We start from the raw sequence: 18,005 nt of genomic DNA on the forward strand, positions 1-18,005 counted from the left end.
CCTGGACTTTGAATTACCGTCTGCCCTGACAGGAGGCTTGTATATATAATGTGGTGATTGAATGGGACCAGCAGACGTCTGTCACGCTAGATCTACACTTACTGACGGCCTGAAACTCAAGGTAAGGCTTCAAGTGACTTTGAAATAAGATTTGACTGCTCATTCAGAGCATGGTGTTTTACACATTTGAAAATGGGAGACATAATCAGTTTTATTGATTTCTTTTTTTCAGAGGTGAAGTCAAGATGAAGGTGTACCTGGTGCTTGCCGTAGCTGTCTTCACAGGTAATGTCCTACACCTGAACAGAAGTTCATTGTTTAATGGAAAACTGTTGAATACATTTGAATACTAAAACCAAGCTATATCTAGTGAGGCAGGTAATGTCCTACACCTGAACAGAAGTTCATTGTTTTATTGAATACTATTGAATACATTTGAATACTAAAACCAAGCTAAATCTAGTGAAGTTGTCATGTCAACATAATTGTTTTCATAGATTTTATGACTTAGCCACCTCTAAGATTTGACAGCATTATACTGTATAATGTCTCACTGTATTGGGGGGGGGGGGTCTTAGGGCTTTGAATAATGCCTATACTGCATTGCTGTTGTTCTCAGGTTGCAATGCCAACATATTGTATGCTGATGAGCCGAAACCACAGCTGGATCAGTTAACAGATGCATTCTGGGACTATGTTGCCCAGGCAACACGCACGGCAGAGGACACCATTCAGACGATCAGGAAGTCTCAGCTGGGCCAGGATGTGAAGTATGTCATGAAATACAAGTCAAAAGAGGACAACATGGATGCAATGTGAAATAAGAGATGTTTTCTTACTTGAGCTTGTTGTGTATCTGTAATAGTGCCAGACTGACAGAGAGTGCTGATGCAGCTAGCCAGTATGCAGTCACCCTCCAGACCCAGATGACCCCTCTGGCCCAAGAGCTCATGACAAAGATCACCAAGGAGGCTGAGGTGCTGAAGGAGCGTCTGGAGCAGGACCTGACTACCGTTAAGGGGAAACTGGAGCCCTACGCAGAGGACATGAGAGCCCAGGTTCTGCAGAAGGTAGAGGAGCTCAAGGATGCGGTGGCCCCCTATGCTGGGTCTCTGGACTCCGAGTCCCTGAAGGCCACCCTGCTCCAGAAGAGTGAGGAGCTGAAGAGCAGTCTGGAGCAGAGTGTGCAGGAGCTGCAGTCCCAGCTGGGCCCCTACACCGAGGAGCTCAAGCAGAAGGTGGACCAGCACCTGCTGGACTTCCAGACCAGTGTGGCCCCCTTGGTTGCTGACCTCCAGACCCAGCTGGCCCAGAGAGCCGAGCTGGTCCAGCAGAGGCTGGCCCCCTACGCTGAAGACCTGAGAGGCAAACTGGACCCCTACGCCCAGGACCTGAAGACCCAGCTCACCTCCCTGTATGAGTCCTTCACCAAGAGAAGCTAAAGGCTTCATATTAATGACACTGAGGACATTGTGACTCAAACCACCCATTCCATCAGTAGCACCTTCTGCATTTTTAAAACCAACACAAAAAGAACGAGAACAAATCTAAGGTGTTGTCAACTGTGTACATTTGTTTTCACTGTAAAGCTTGAGAAATGTCGTGTTTGAGATGCTTAATTTATTGACAAAATAAAATATTTACATTCATTACATGCATCCAGATGTTTCTTTAATTTTGTCTAAGAAACTAAACTGGACAAAACTACACTTTACTACAAACCTATCTGCATTTGTTGACATTTTTTGAAAGGAAGGACTCAGTGATGTTTTAATCAACGCAATAAAAGTTTAAATCAAAAACAAAACAATAAAACAAAAACATCTATCAACTAGAGATGCATTTCTGCGAGAGAATGCAAAGTGTGATTGCTCAACAGTTTTCAGTACCTTGCCCAGCACATGCTGGTATTCAGCCCCAACCCTGATTATTAGGCCTAAAATTATGAGCATACAGCACACAGTAGCTTTATTATTAAAGACATGCAAAATGAGTTCACAGTCTTCATCTATTGTGTGCAATAAGCTACATAATTTTCCCTGATCTAGGCAAAAATGTGATCATCAAACTTGCTCTGAAGAGGACCTATTAGAAGACCACTGTCCTCTTCTGGCTGTGCTCACACATAACCTCAAGCAATCTATTCATTTATGTAATTATTTAGATAGTAGTTGTGACAGTTGTGGGGAATGTGGTCCACATCTAGGCCTTTTTTCTAACTTCCCTGTACCAGCTGATCATGTTGAGCTGACCACATTGTCTAATGTCAGACATGAATATAATGGGTCCTATTTGGCAGTACAACGAGTGGTGGTAAACCTATATAAGTATAGAAAGGGTTGTTATCTGTGTGTCACAGGGATATTTAATAATAGCGTCAAGTGGTATTTTTTTTTTTTACATTTATATGACTAAATACCAGCCGACTTGTTTTCCGGTGTTGTTTTCTGCCTTTTTGTTTATTGAAGGTGTTGTGTGTATTCATGCATGGCATGGCAAGCGTATTTCTTCAACACATTTTATACACAAAAAAGGCATACATTGAAATCATAACATCAGACATTCGTTCTGAAACGGAAAATTGAGAAGATAAAATTAGGAGGTGTGTTGCAGTAAAAGCAATGCACAGGAAATGCTAAAAACGGATTTCAGTAACACATGAAAACCCTCCATTTTGAAGTTATAAAGAAGAGTTGTTAATCTCCTCTGTAGCTGTTTCAGTAGCATCCTTGGTGTGACAGTGGCATGGAAGAATTACCCTTTTTGAGGAAAGAAAGAAGAAGCTGAGAAGAACATGGCTCAAAAACGGCGTTCCCATCTGCCTGAGGCAGGCCCAACACACCTGACATCTCAGTGCCTCCTGTAGGATCATTATGACCTTGTTCTGAAACACCTGAAACCAGCCCTCATGTTCCAACAGCACCGGGGAAATTATTTGTGAAACTGGAAACTGAAGTTCTAACAGAAACAGGACATACATGCAGAAACAAAATGCTTGTAAAATCCTAAGAGCTCAAATGTATTCATGTTTGAACAAAGAATCCTCACTAGGGGTAGCACAGAGTTCTCGAGTATACATATAGGCCTAATCGAGCAGCTGCATCAATTTATCACGTTTCCTCGTTATCATTGAGTACTCGTTATTCACGTGAACCTAGTGTAAGAACTGAAAATGGGTCAGTTTCTAAATGTTGTTTATTGTTAGTATTGACTACATTTCCCATACTGCTTTATTTGGAGTCTGAGGTGAAGCAGGTTTGGGAGGGAGTTGAGAACAGAAATGTTAAATGATTGCATACACAACAAGGTCCCGAAGGATCTCAAGTTTTACACTAGCTCTCGTGTGCACTCAGTTTTCACTTAGAGCCATTGGTAAACAACAGGAAATATGGTGACAGCAGAAATCAATTGTTTAGAAGTTCTTTGTGATACAATAAACATGCAGCAATTTTGTGAGTTGTGGACGGATTTGTCCAGGATGGCTCAAACATTGAATCTATCCCATAATAGACTAGGATAATACTCTATCATGGCTAAACATATTAATGTTGTTAAAAAATAGATACAAGCAAATATGATGATAATGGTTTCAGTTTGGAAACAACATGAGTTGTTTTGGAAACCATTACTCGATTTCTAAAATGATGTACTTGTGCAACCCCTAACTCTCACAGATTACAGTGAAAGTCTTAAGAGGTTTGGCTGGGACAGTTCATACTGACATCTTAAATGAGAGTTTAGACCACACCATGAACATCAAATCATTTCTTTAACCAGCTAACACAATTGTTATTATCAACATTTTTTGATTCAGTGTCATATGACAACTCATTAGCATCGTATGGGTCCTGCCTCATTAGGGTATCTGTGTTCCCTATGGTCAACATTCATAGTCTTCCATGTTTTAACCAGAATCTTTCTACAATGATGTAAGACAGTAGAGCAAAACTGAAGATTGGCAAACTGAATATTTAATGCGGTACATATGACTGAAGAATATCTGGACACATAAAGGGAATGTAAACATATTTATTTTGGAATAAATAGCACATCTAAAAATTTAACTTAAAGCAGCAATAATGAGTTCTGTTCCATATCTAGCAGGCTAACTACCTCAAAGACGTGACAAAGAAGTTTGCCAACACACTAACTGGTGTCTTGGCAGTATAGCTGGCAATGTCATGCAGGTCAGGAAGAAGAAGAGAAGTATACATTGTGTGGAATCACAAATCATAGTGTCCAGTTTAGGATCAAGAAGTCCTTTAAAAATCATATTCAGATAAATTATTGAAGCTTGAAAATGGCAGTGCCTTTAGCTGGATTTGGTGAAGGACTCATACAGGGAGGTGAGCTGGGTCTTCAGGTCCTGGGCATAGGGGTCCAGTTTGCCTCTCAGGTCTTCAGCGTAGGGGGCCAGCCTCTGCTGGACCAACTTGCCTCCCTGGGCCAGCTGGGTCTGGAGGTCAGCAACCAAGGGGGTCACACTCGTCTGGAAGTCCAGCAGGTGCTGGTCCACCTTCTGCTTGAGCTCCTCGGTGTAGGGGCCCAGCTGGGACTGCAGCTCCTGCACACTCTGCTCCAGACTGCTCTTCAGCTCCTCACTCTTCTGGAGCAGGGTGGCCTTCAGGGACTCGGAGTCCAGAGACCCAGCATACGGGGCCACGGCATCCTTGAGCTCCTCCACCTTCTGCAGAACCTGGGCTCTCATGTCCTCTGCGTAGGGCTCCAGTTTCCCCTTAACGGTAGTCAGGTCCTGCTCCAGACGCTCCTTCAGCACCTCAGCCTCCTTGGTGATCTTTGTCATGAGCTCTTGGGCCAGAGGGGTCATCTGGGTCTGGAGGGTGACTGCATACTGGCTGGCTGCATCGGCACTCTCTGTCAGTCTGGCACTATTACAGATACACAACAAGCTCAAGTAAGAAAACATCTCTTATTTCACATTGCATCCATGTTGTCCTCTTTTGACTTGTATTTCATGACATACTTCACATCCTGGCCCAGCTGAGTATTCATGCTCGTCCTGAATGGTGCCTCCTCCGCCAGTGCGTGTTGCCTGGGCAACATATCCCAGAATGTATCTGTTAACTGCTCCAGCTGTGGCTTGGGCTCATCAGCATAAAATATGTTGGCATTGCAACCTTTGGATGAAATGACAAAACAAATCCCTAAATCAGAGGCATCTCTCATAATAATTTTAAGGACAGGGGCTTTGGCAACAGTGTACCATACATTCATGCCAATAAAGCCATTGAAATTGAAATTGAATTGAAGAGTAGAGGTAATAAAATCATTTTGAAAAGAATATAATGGAAAATGCTAACCTGTAAATACAGCCAAAACCAGCACTGCAATCACCTTCATGATTCTATCGCTCTGTGAAGACAAAATTGTGTTTTTATACACATGAATCACTATGTAAATATTACAAATATTACATTGCCTCCTAGTTATGGTAAGCCACTCTTACCTGTGTGGTGTTGTATTTGTAGATGAATCACTGAGAGTGGCTTCAGATGTGTCTGGGTTCAGGTAGCTGTGTCTAGCCTGTATTTATATGTGAGTGGCAGGTACTGCTCCAGTACTGTAACACTCAAAGTCCGAGAGACTGCACCTTGCTGTAAGTCACCAATACGCCACATCTTCACTTCCTGCTTGGACTATCAAGCGGCTGATTAGTTACAACTGATATTCGCCATTGAAAAGTGATGACTTCACTAATCTACAAATGATAATTATCTTGACAGTGGTTCTGAAGGGCAAGTGTTAATCACAGTTGATGTGATCTGATTTGCTCATCAAACCAGGAGTGCAGACATAACAGGCAATTATTTGATCTCTGATTAAGATGGGCTGCACTGGACATCACAACATCTCTTAGCCCTGTTTTAGATTCAAATATTTTGGCATTTTTTTATGTGTGAGTTCACAATATCCTTATTGTATATGAGGAGGGAGGGAGGGATGGGTTGGTCTTACCCTGTCAAATACATCATGATTTATTTGCCTCATCAATAGTGGCATCGAAATAAAAATTGAATAATAAAAAAAAAAAACTAAAATAAAAGCCTATGAGATCCCAGAAAAGCATTATTATCATGAAAGGGACAAGAAACATCTGAAACCACTAGAATAAATACAGTAGTTGTACCATTATTAAATGATTGTACTTATTATTCGCATAATTTCAGAGAAACACAATAATTCAGACATATCCACAGGTAAGAATTTTCTTTCAATTCAGTGAATCTTTAATATGGCCATCAATGGAACTTGAGTTCACTTCAGGGCATGCACTATGACACAGACAATATCAACACCCATTAAGGTAAAGCCTAATAACTGAAAGTACTTTGTCCATTCATTGCACGTCACCTCCACGCCTTTCAATACTGTAATTACATTGTCCTCGTGAGGTGGTGCACACTGATGCCAAGAGTCCAGCCAACAAGCAATTGTCCTGAAATGCATTTTGAACTTTGACCTTTAACTGCACAAGTTGTAATTGTCCTCCCTGGTAGTCACAGTCACAGTAGTTGTTTATAGACCAGTATAAAAGCCAACGGTCACCATGAAACCTTTAACTTGAAAGGTAATCTGGTTGATGGACATAAAGAAGATTGAGGCACACTAAAAAGACTGATGTGGAGATCTTGTCTTTATTTGCCAGTACATGTTTTCAAAACCCATGTATCAATGCTGGTGCAATAATGTCAGTGTAAAATAATACTGTCAGTAAACCTGTGACATGTTTTACTAAATATGTTAAAAGTTCCATCAATTAAGGTTTGGATTAATTAAATGCATGTGGTTAACATTAATAAAGTATTACCCACAGCACATACTATTTGTCAGTGTTTGTTCATACTGATGTTAATTCTTTGACCATTTTAATTAAAGAACTGAGATATGAAGGTTTAGGGATGCTGGATATAAATCAAAATTCATCAGTGACCATAATAGACTTCAACATTTAACAGTACTCTATTTATCAATAATGAATTTCATGATTTATTGGAATTGGCGAATCTGTTAAATGCCAGTTGAATGAACTTCATTGCAGAGTGTTACCCCAGGCACATGTAACAGCCTTAGGACCACATTCAGAAAGTGCAGGATAATATACTGACTGCTTTTGTACTTTTTATGGCACAAAACTAAATGCATGTGGAAGTCTATTCCTTGTCCTGATCCTTCATTTTGAATGTATAGGATGTGAACAAAACATCATGCAGAACCAGCCTTTCACAACGGTCAAACAGAACCACCCTTTCACCACGGTCAAACATCCTGCAGAACCACCCTTTCACCACGGTCAAACATCCCGCTCACCGATACGTGACAGAACTACCCTTTCACCACGGTCAAACATCATGCAGAACCAGCCTTTCACCACAGTCAAACATCCCGCTCACCGATACGTGACAGAACTACCCTTTCACCACGGTCAAACATCATGCAGAACCACCCTTTCACCACGGTCAAACATCATGCAGAACCACCCTTTCACCACGGTCAAACATCATGCAGAACCAGCCTTTCACCACGGTCAAACATCACCACCCTTTCACCACGGTCAAACATCACCACCCTTTCACCACGGTCAAACATCATGCAGAACCACTCTTTCACCACGGTCAAACATCCCTGAACCACCCTTTCACCACGGTCAAACATCATGCAGAAGCACCCTTTCACCACGGTCAAACATCATGCAGAACCACTCTTTCACCACGGTCAAACATCCTGCAGAAGCACCCTTTCACCACGGTCAAACATCATGCAGAACCAGCCTTTCACCACGGTCAAACATCCTGCAGAAGCACCCTTTCACCACGGTCAAACATCATGCAGAACTACCCATTCACCACGGTCAAACATCCCGCTCACCAATACGTGACAGAAACAGCCTTTCACCACGGTCAAACATCATGCAGAACCAGCCTTTCACAACGGTCAAACATAACCACCCTTTCACCACGGTCAACCATCCTGGAGAACCACCCTTTCACCACGGTCAAACATCACCACTCTTTCACCACGGTCAAACATCATGTACAATCAACCTTTCACCACGGTCAAACATCCCGCTCACCGATAGGTGACAGATCTCAGGCTTGTTTCTTTTCCCACATGCTACCCAACATGGAGAGAGTTGCAGGGTCGTTGTTGGGGTCATTAAAATACCGAAACAACAATACATATCTGTTCTACATATATCTAGATCACCTCAGGATCACATATCTATTCTACATATATCAGGATCACATATCTGTTCTACATACAGTATATCTAGATCACCTCAGGATCCCATATCTGTTCTACATACATCTAGATCACCTCAGAGGGTTATGTGAGTTAACTAGGTCTCACAGTGGATCCAACATGATGACGTCATCTTGTACAGAAAAAGAAAATAATCTCTGATATCACAGAGCTGTTTGACAGTGGTGAGGCGTCAACAGTGGCTGTTTTACACCCTATAGATTTAACCTAAATAATCCATCACCCCCAGTGGCCACAGATGAAGCACATCTGGTTTTGTCCCCAGAGAAAATTAATGGATGTTTGTGTCTTGTGCCGCAACTTTAGGCTATACTTATCTTGTCCTCAAGTAATATTGTGACAACTGAAGCCTGCACCACACATTCACTGTGTCAGTGGCATGAACTGAACTTGTGTAACAATATTGATATATACTGTAATATAATAATACAGTTATAATATACAATATTAATAATTATTAATTTTATATAATTTTATTAATAATAATATACAATAATATATACACCTCAGAAGGATGGATGAACCTACACATCTGCCCTTGTATCTCATCGTCACTGTAATACAACATACCCATATAGTGCTCCGGGTTTAAATTTGTGCTTCACAGTATATAGTGTCATAGAGTAACTGCTTAAGATAGATGGCTAAACTAGGTTTTAAAGGTATTCTGAATAAAACAGTGACACTGTAGGTGAAGTTGTTTGTTTTATTTATATATAAATCAGATGAAAACACAAAGCTTTTGTCACATTTAAATAAATAAATTCATAACACAATGTAAAAAGGAAACTGCTTGAAATGGTTCACATTTTTCATGAACAAATCAAGTTCAGATAAATTATTGAAGCATGAAAATGGCAGTGTCTTTAGCTGGATTTGGTGAAGGACTCATACAGGGAGGTGAGCTGGGTCTTCAGGTCCTGGGCATAGGGGTCCAGTTTGCCTCTCAGGTCTTCAGCGTAGGGGGCCAGCCTCTGCTGGACCAACTTGCCTCCCTGGGCCAGCTGGGTCTGGAGGTCAGCAACCAAGGGGGCCACACTGGTCTGGAAGTCCAGCAGGTGCTGGTCCACCTTCTGCTTGAGCTCCTCGGTGTAGGGGCCCAGCTGGGACTGCAGCTCCTGCACACTCTGCTCCAGACTGCTCTTCAGCTCCTCACTCTTCTGGAGCAGGGTGGCCTTCAGGGACTCGGAGTCCAGAGACCCAGCATAGGGGGCCACCGCATCCTTGAGCTCCTCCACCTTCTGCAGAACCTGGGTTCTCATGTCATCTGCGTAGGGCTCCAGTTTGCCCTTAACGGCAGTCAGGTCCTGCCCCAGACGCTCTCTCAGCACCTCAGCCTCCTGGGTGATCTTTGTCATGAGCTCTTGAGCCAGAGGGGTCATCTGGGTCTGGAGGGTGACTGCATACTGGCTGGCCGCATCGGCACTCTCTGTGAGTTTGGCACTGTCAGGGAGAGATAATTTAAATACCTCGTTTTCACATGTAAAAGGACGAGAGAATTTCTTTCAAACTCAAACACTGTCTTACCTCACTTCCTCTCCCAGCTGAGACTTCCTGATCGTCTGAATGGTGTCCTCCGCCGTGCGTGTTGCCTGGGCAACGTAGTCCCAGAACGCATCCGTCAGCTGCTCCAGCTGTGGCTTGGGCTCATCAGCATAGAAAAGGTTGGCATGGCAACCTGTGGCCAAAAATATTACAGTTTAGGTGTCAATCACAGGGCTTTAAAAAGTCTCCTCCAGGTGCTATTTTTGTTCTAATGTCATTTAGAAATAATGCGATCAGAATGTCTTTCTTTTAATTAATCAACAGATCATTGAATGAATGAAAACAAAACTCACCGGTTAAAACAGCCAATGCGATCACAACGAGGACCTTCATGATTCTGCGATTAACTGAAAGGAAAATAAGTCAAATGAATATCAACAATGCATCATTTTTACATTAGAAAATCAACACCATAATCCCGAGATCATACGGTAACCCTTAAACAATATTTAAAAAAAATTTTACTTGTTACATTTTATTCCAATGCTCTCTCACCTCTTTGTATGTTGTTAGTTCCTGAATGCTGTCTGTGGTGTGTCTGTGTCCTCCTGTCTACACCTCCCCTGCATATATACTGGGTGGCAGTTAGGAGTCTTGTGCTGTGGAGTCCAAAGTCCAGGGGGCCGTGCCCCACAGTCAATCACCACCACTCCACACCTCACCTCCTCTGGTCTGAAGTCCAACTGACACCACCGAGCAAGACAGTCATTGGTCATGACCCAGGAAGCCTTGAACTCTGGGAAGAATGCAATGAATGATGTTTATAGGTTGTAAGCATGAAGAATGGTGAACAGTTACTTTCTTTTTTTTAAAAGATTTATTTTTGGGCTTTTAGCCTTTAATCAGATAGGATAGTGAAGATTTTGACAGGAGATGAGCTGGAGAGAAGAAGTGGGCAGTGGGATCGGGAAATGGCCGCGGGTCGGATTCGAACCCGGGTCCCCGTGGGCGTTCAAGCCCGTTCATGGCTGCTGCTTGCGCCACAGCTCCCCCGAACAGTTACTCTCTCCCAGGTTACTCAGAACGCAATGATCAACACACGTTGGTATAACCACGTATTTATCAATATTCCAGTTTCCATTTTACCAATATCACATTACCAGAACAAATACCACATTTACCCATTACCAAAACCACTACCAGAACCATCATGATTTCCCTCCACTGAGTTGCCTGTGTGAGAGGGAGGGAACCGAAATAGCACATGACTTGAGTTAATATGACATTGGTTAGGGATCTCTTCTCATTCAGTAGTGCCTTGCAGTAGAAGCAGGCAATGCTATGGTGATACTGATGCCACTTTTACATCTGGCTCACATTTTGTCTCAACTTGGCCAAGCAAGGCTTTTTTTTTTAAAGAATAAGTCTACGGTTAACTGGCAGGCAAAACAACCAGCCATAAGCATTTCCTGTGTCTGGCTGGCAAAGTTCTAAAATGTAGCCTCTATGAGTTATCAGCTGTTATGGTGTAACATAGCATATTGTAGCTAAATGCCAATGTAGCCTCTATGAGCTGTTATGGTGTAACATAGCATATGGAGCTGAATGCCAACTGGCTCAATAAACAGGCGCGCTGTTTAAAACCTAGTCATACATGGTGCATATTGTCCTGTAATTCACAATGCCATTAAATGAGAGTGCAGCCGCCGGGGTATCACATCAGTCAGCATTTCCAGGTCTGTGACCTATATTCATCAGGTCAGCCCTTAACACTTAATCAGATCACACACACAAACACACAGCACCCTTTGCGAGGAGCTGTGACAGAAACAGGCCCAACATTACAACCATATTCACCCATTTAACACGTGTATGAATGGTATTGAATCCTTATTTTGGTTCGAAGATGACAGTTGGACTTTAGTGTCGGGACTGCTAGTCAGCCACACCAGAAGGATCAATGTAGACAAATAGGTTCTTTACAGCGAGGCACTAACTCCTGGACTTTGGTCTGGGTAATACTACACCATATGCTGCCAGTCACTATATATATGTATATGAAGGACACATCTCAATCATCACAGGCAGACCTTGAAAACACACACGGGGAGTGGAAACATACAAACGAGGAGCTAGGTATTTAATGGAACATCTACGGGTCTTTAAAATTCCAAGAGTAAGTAAGAGATTTCAATATAGCCTCTGTTCACCAGCTAATTATTCAATTTTTTTCTGACAGGTTATCAACAGAACAATGATGTTTCTCATAGTGCTCACCTTGGCTGTCTTCACGGGTAAGGATTTATCATCACAAGAAAAGCTTTTGTAAGAGTGTATTTGCAGTACATGTGTTATTTAAATAATTGCACAATTGATACTCATGTTGATCTGAGAGTCTGCTCCGAATCTGAAGTCGGAATCTGTTTATAATTTCAATAATTTCGTCAACAGGGTGCCATGCCAACATATTGTATGCTGATGAGCCTAAACCACAGCTGGATCTACTGACAGATTCCTTTTGGGACTATGTTGCCAAGGAGACTGAAGTGCTGAAGGAGCGTCTGGGGCAGGACCTCACTACCTTTAAGGGGAAACTGGAGCCCTACGCAGAGGACATGAGAGTCCAGGTTCTCCAGAGAGTGGGAGAGTTCAAGGCTTCATTGGTGCCTTATGTCGAGTCTCTGAATGCCAGAGCCCTGACAGCCACTCTGCTCCAGAAGAGTGAGGAGCTGAAGAGCAGTCTGGAGCAGAGTGTGCAGGAGCTGCAGTCCCAGCTGGGCCCCTACACAGAGGAGCTCAAGCAGAAGATGGACCAGCACCTACTGGACTTCCAGACCAGTGTGGCCCCCTTGGCTGCTGACCTCCAGACCCAGCTGGCCCAGAGAGCCGAGCTGGTCCAGCAGAGGCTGGCCCCCTACGCTGAAGACCTGAGAGGCAAGCTGGACCCCTACGCCCAGGACCTGAGAGGCAAACTGGCCCCCTACGCCCAGGACCTGAGGGCCCAGATCACCGGCCTCTATGACGCTTTCACCAAGACAAGCTAAATATGACTTTATGGTTCGTCTAACTAGGTCAATGTGTTGAAATGATTTGTCCTTGCCCTGTGTTTTGCACTTGGAGCTCACCTTTCACTTGGGAAGTCTATTTTAAGTGACCTTAAATGGCAAGCTTTCATTTCTGTTAGTCATTTGCAGTCTTTCCTACGTACTGGCTCAGTATCGCTGCTATATTGCTGATTTGCTGTTTCCTTAATGGCTGTGCATTCATGCTTCAGGTGTTGCTGCTAAAAACACAAATAGTGTGCCTCCCTTGAATGTACAACACAAGGATGTTTCATTTACTGTGATTTGTATTCTTTGTATATATGTATGTTGCTGCTGCTTCTCTGCTGATCTCTATGTCAAAATAACTCTTTTACAGATACATGACTTCTCCTGACAGTAATGCCATTTTCACACAAATCTTATTTGCTTTTTTAAGCACAAAATCCTTCCAGATATACTAAGCAGTGGTGTTACCTTTCATACGTATACACTAAAATAAATTATTACATGTTATATTGTGGTTATTTGTGTGAATATGTAGACGTCCTTCAAAGTCTATGGGACGTTCATACACAGATTGGAGAAATAGGTCATACAAAGTACGAGCAACTGTCACAAGCAGCTGTTTGTTTTCTGTCTGCCATGTCCCTACCTAACCTGGGTGTCTGAGGACACAGAGCTGTCCCATGTGCCTACCTCACCTGTGGTGACTGAGGACACGGCCATGTGCCTACCTCACCTGGGTGTCTGAGGCCCCATGCAGACGGACTCTAGTTTGCCTGAACCCGGGTTCATTTTTCACACCTACCCATTTTTTACATCGCGTGCACATGAACCCAGTGAATCCGATTGACTCAGCTGTAGTACATCCCCCACGCCTGTTGGTGGCGCTTTGGTGCTACAGACAACTGAAGAAAACGGAGAAGAAGACTATCAAAGCATGCTATGAAAGTAACATATGACAGTAGTTGAGCTCCAACTAGCAACGTTTAGCTTAGCCGCATAGCCTACATTTAATCTGCACAGTAACACATTATGGTGGTTTATAAAATCAGTGGTAAGAGCAGACTGTAGGTTAAGCGAAAAATAATTATATTTGTTATTGATAATAAAGAGTTTAGAACAGTGCAACAAAGCAATGTGCAACATGACATGTCTGAGTTGTTTAAATGCCTGTGCTTTATGGAGATGCTGAGCTTGAGCAGGAGAGACCACAATGCAAGTGCTGTGGATCCTGAATGTTTCATGGTTTACAATTGCTTCCAATTTCATGGTTTTATTACTAACAACAAATGTAGGCTATTGTTGAGGGCTTTGTCCTTCACGTACTGTAGGCTACCTCTGAAGTAACGTTAACGCTAGCTAGTAGCTGTAGCTATCGTTGTCTGACAGGACTAAAGCTAACGTAACATTCATCTGTTTTGAAACTTCCGTCTATAATAAAAAATCTTTTCACGTCTGATTTGCTCATATAGGCTATTGCTGACACTTTTAAAAACAGTTTTTTGAAAAATGATCTGATGCAAAAAGATTAAACAGTGATAGATTAAAGTGTGGCTTGTTAATGTCATCCCTTTCCTAACAACAGATAGATAGATACATTTGTATTAATCCCGTTAGGGAAATTCACGTGGAAAAGGAGCAAGGTAATAGGAAGAATATTTTTTTTTAAACTGGAGAGCTGTTATAACTGGCTGGCAAACTCACTGCGCCATGGCAAACTATTCAGTTATTAAATAATGCCGGTTGTGTCTGTTGTTCTGGCTGGTCTAATGATGCGATCACGTGGGGCAATCCGATTAGGTATGCGGATAGCGTGCAGACGAACACCAACAGCAATCGGATTTCGAGGTTACTCACTTTGGACCCCCGATTCGAGGGAGTGCGGATACAGTGCGTTCGTCTGCACGATAGGGCTATCCGGAGTCGGGGTTCACCGGGTTCAGACAAACTAGAGTCCGTCTGCACTTGGCCTGAGGACACAGAGCTGTCCCATGTCCCTACCTCACCTGGGCTGTCTGAGGACACAGAGCTGTCTCATGTGCCTACCTCACCTGGGGTATCTGAGGACACAGAGCTGTCCCAAGTCCATTTCAATCTTGTTTAAGGACTGATGTTTCAGCTCATTTCACAGCCTAGATTAGAAAGCGTCAACCTAGGAGCTCTGAATCTCCTGTGACTTTATATGTATATAAATATATGTGTATATATATCCTGTAAAAACATATATCTATTCTATATATGTTCTCTTTCATTTCCCACGTAACGTGTGTATTCTTTCTTTCTTGACTTTGCTGTTTGGATTTTGGTGTCTGGCCTGTGCTCTGCAAAAAGGGGCCTGTCAATAATTTTCCCTTGAGATCCCTCACATATAGAATGAATGATCTACATAGGTTTGGTTAAAGACTTCGATACCTCACACTTCAACTACAACATTTCAACATACCGTGAAAAGAGAGCAAGGGCACAAGAAACATGCTGTTTGCCCTGCCACCATTTTACACAAGTGCATTTTGGAAATTGTTTAACAGTTTTAAAATTCATTGTGCAAAGTTAGCTGTATCAATTATGCAACTACCTGACAGATCTTCCCTTTCATCCCAATTCTATTTAAGGTACAGTGTGTGGTTTCTAGTGGCATCTAGTGGTGAGGTTGCGGACTTGTGTCCAGCTGAATACCCTTCCCCTTACAAGCGTGTGCAAGTACCTAGGGAGGCCATCAAATGCCATGACAACACAAAAAAAGCCCTATCTCGAGCCAGTGTTTTGGGTTGTCTGTTTGGGGCTCCATTAGAACCATGGTGGACTCAATGGAAGAGGACCCGCTCCTTATGAAGACACAAAGGGCTCATTCAAAGCTAATGAAAACAGAACATTTACAGACTAGTATACTCTATACTATACTATACTCTATACTAATGAAAACATATGAATTATGAATACTATCTTCCATTTCTACTTATCGATGCCACTAAAAACTACACACTGAGTTTACCAATGTCATGTTTTGATTAGTTTCAGTGATGAGTAAAATACAATTCACAACTCACTTAAACTAACTAGGTCAGAACCTTCAAAAATGCATTACACTCTATAAACAAATTGTTCCAAACACTGTACATGCTTAAGAAGTATGTCAAATTTACACTTGAGAATTTTCATAAATCTGCCTTCTGAAATACAATGTAGGCTATATGTATGTTTTAAAGGTCAACATGTTACATAAACTATTTTTATAGATAATGCATTGCCCTTAAAGATGCAGTCTGCGATTTGGTTTTGGTTTCACAAAAGGATGTTGATATTTGAGTTTAACAGCCAATGGAATTACACCCGTCCTTCTATGCCGCTGAAGCACTGTGCTGATTGGCTGGGATTGTTTATGGCTCGGTCCAAGCTACTGTGTTTGTTTCCTATTTACAGAACCAGGGGTACGTTCGTCGTAGGATTGAAGCTAAGTTAATCAATTGGCCTTTTAGCCCGTTAAGATTAGCGAGCTGATTGAGAACAGCAAATATCGGTTCGTTAACGGCTGATCCGCATCCTAATCATGTGGTTAACTTCAACCAGGCTAAAGTTATCATGGCATTTGCGCGTGCACGTCCTACTTCAAAAGGCAGGAAAGGTCGATCACCAAAACCATGATTTTCTAACGGTATAATGGTTCTTAACTCAAAGAAAAGGGCTCTTTTTTTCTCCGCTGGCGAGTAGGAGATGAACATGAACGCTTATGAAGAATACAAGACCATAATCATGGCAAAATTCAACACCACCACCGCTATGAGAGCAAGGTGTGTTGGGATGTTTATAGGGTGATATCTATGTATGAATACCTAATGGCAGGTGTCCACTGGTACAGAGGTTTCCTCTACCGGTTTGAATCAGCATGGTTGCTAGTTCAAATCCCCTCACCTCCTTCCTCGATGTAGTTTTACATTTCCTTGGAAGTCGCTTTGAATAAAAGCGTCTGTTAAATGACTAAATGTACAAATGCAATAAATTGAAGCAGTGAAAATAAATTGTCTGTATTTCTCTCTATTCTTATCATGAGTCCACCTTAATCATTTTCTACAATAATGATATGCTATGGTGTACTAATAACACTCATATAATTATGAGTGCTTTGTTCTCCGCATCACCGACACTACAAAAATGTACCACTCGCAAAAAAGCGCAAGACAGTCAATGTTCGACTGTGGTGTTTGCAATAAATGACTCGAGAAGGTCTTGTAAATTAATGATTCCTTGTCGGCTGAATCGGTAGCGCTCATACAAGAATAATGGATCTTGGCGATCGCAAAGAACTCTCTCCCTCCGCTAATCTAACTCTAATATCAGTCCTTGGTCAATGGGATCCCTCCTTTTTCCGGGGGTGTGGCAAGCTTATCCAGCTACACTTAAGTTAGCCTGCCCTGGAGCAGGTTGGTGCTAATCGATATGTAACTATGGTGATTCATCAAAAGTTGCTTCCACGAACCAAAAAGAGGGGCGTTTTTTATCTTAGCCTGAAAATTAGCTCGCTAAACCGCTTAGCGAGCTACGACGAATACCCCCCAGGACTGTATATGAACAGCAGAGTTTGTTTGTGCAAACACTGAACAGACAGCTAGAGCAGCGGTTCTCAAACTGGGGAGGGGTCCGCGACGCCTTGCCTGGGGGTCCGCTAAAAAGTCTGGCTTCCAAAAGTTTTTTAAAAAAAAATTTAATTAAATTTTTTTTTTTTTATTGCAATACAGTATACAAAACATGTAGACTAATGTTACACGCTGTACCGATACTAGACAAGTTTTGAAAGGTATAAGTATAGTTACTTCATTAAAATAGCACGCAATCAGAGCGCACTCACTGTTCCGCTCCCTGTCAGGCTGCCTGCACGCATTGACTGCAAGGGCGGGGCTGCCCAACTCTCACCCATGCAACAGACAGCCTTCACTCATCTCAGGGGAGACATGGCCTCATGTGCAGGAGCTCTGGCCGACCGTCCTCGGCTTGTTTTAAAAAAATAAGTGAGATCTGGAATTACTTCGGATACGAAGCAGACTGTGAAGGAAAGCCCATCGACACACAGAGACCCGTCTGTAAAACATGCTTCAAAGCCACTCAGGCAAAGGGAGGTAACATGTAAAATATGGCTAAGGACCTCTCAGACAGACACCCCGAACTTTTCAGAGAGTTCAAAGAACGACAGGTTAG

At 42.5% G+C, this 18,005-nt stretch overlaps 4 protein-coding genes across 4 annotated transcripts; 2 read left to right on the forward strand and 2 right to left on the reverse strand.

Moving 5' to 3' along the window:
* On the forward strand, positions 1–1,652 carry LOC105896373 (apolipoprotein A-IV-like). Its single transcript, XM_012823122.3, has 4 exons — positions 1–121; positions 233–285; positions 620–770; positions 866–1,652. The coding sequence occupies exons 2-4, from the start codon at positions 246–248 to the stop codon at positions 1,440–1,442; spliced, it is 768 nt and encodes a 255-aa protein (XP_012678576.2). The 5' UTR covers positions 1–121; positions 233–245; the 3' UTR covers positions 1,443–1,652.
* Positions 1,653–4,013: 2,361 nt separating this feature from the next.
* LOC105896365 (apolipoprotein A-IV-like) lies at positions 4,014–5,573 on the reverse strand. The gene is made up of 4 exons (XM_031576126.2): positions 5,468–5,573; positions 5,322–5,373; positions 4,985–5,138; positions 4,014–4,889 (listed from the first exon to the last, which is right to left on the reverse strand). The coding sequence occupies exons 2-4, from the start codon at positions 5,359–5,361 to the stop codon at positions 4,313–4,315; spliced, it is 771 nt and encodes a 256-aa protein (XP_031431986.1). The 5' UTR covers positions 5,362–5,373; positions 5,468–5,573; the 3' UTR covers positions 4,014–4,312.
* A 3,402-nt stretch (positions 5,574–8,975) lies between these two features.
* Positions 8,976–10,446, reverse strand: LOC105896405 (apolipoprotein A-I-like). Its single transcript, XM_012823157.3, has 4 exons — positions 10,324–10,446; positions 10,122–10,175; positions 9,811–9,961; positions 8,976–9,726 (listed from the first exon to the last, which is right to left on the reverse strand). Exons 2-4 carry the CDS (start codon positions 10,159–10,161, stop codon positions 9,150–9,152), a joined length of 768 nt encoding a protein of 255 aa, XP_012678611.2. The 5' UTR covers positions 10,162–10,175; positions 10,324–10,446; the 3' UTR covers positions 8,976–9,149.
* A 1,576-nt stretch (positions 10,447–12,022) lies between these two features.
* Positions 12,023–12,928, forward strand: LOC105896364 (apolipoprotein A-IV-like). Its single transcript, XM_012823111.3, has 2 exons — positions 12,023–12,062; positions 12,220–12,928. The coding sequence occupies exons 1-2, from the start codon at positions 12,023–12,025 to the stop codon at positions 12,810–12,812; spliced, it is 633 nt and encodes a 210-aa protein (XP_012678565.2). The 3' UTR covers positions 12,813–12,928.
* The last annotated feature ends 5,077 nt before the right edge of the window (positions 12,929–18,005 follow it).

This window comes from Clupea harengus, chromosome 11 (genome assembly GCF_900700415.2).
Source record: "Clupea harengus chromosome 11, Ch_v2.0.2, whole genome shotgun sequence".
Lineage (NCBI taxonomy): Eukaryota > Metazoa > Chordata > Actinopteri > Clupeiformes > Clupeidae > Clupea > Clupea harengus.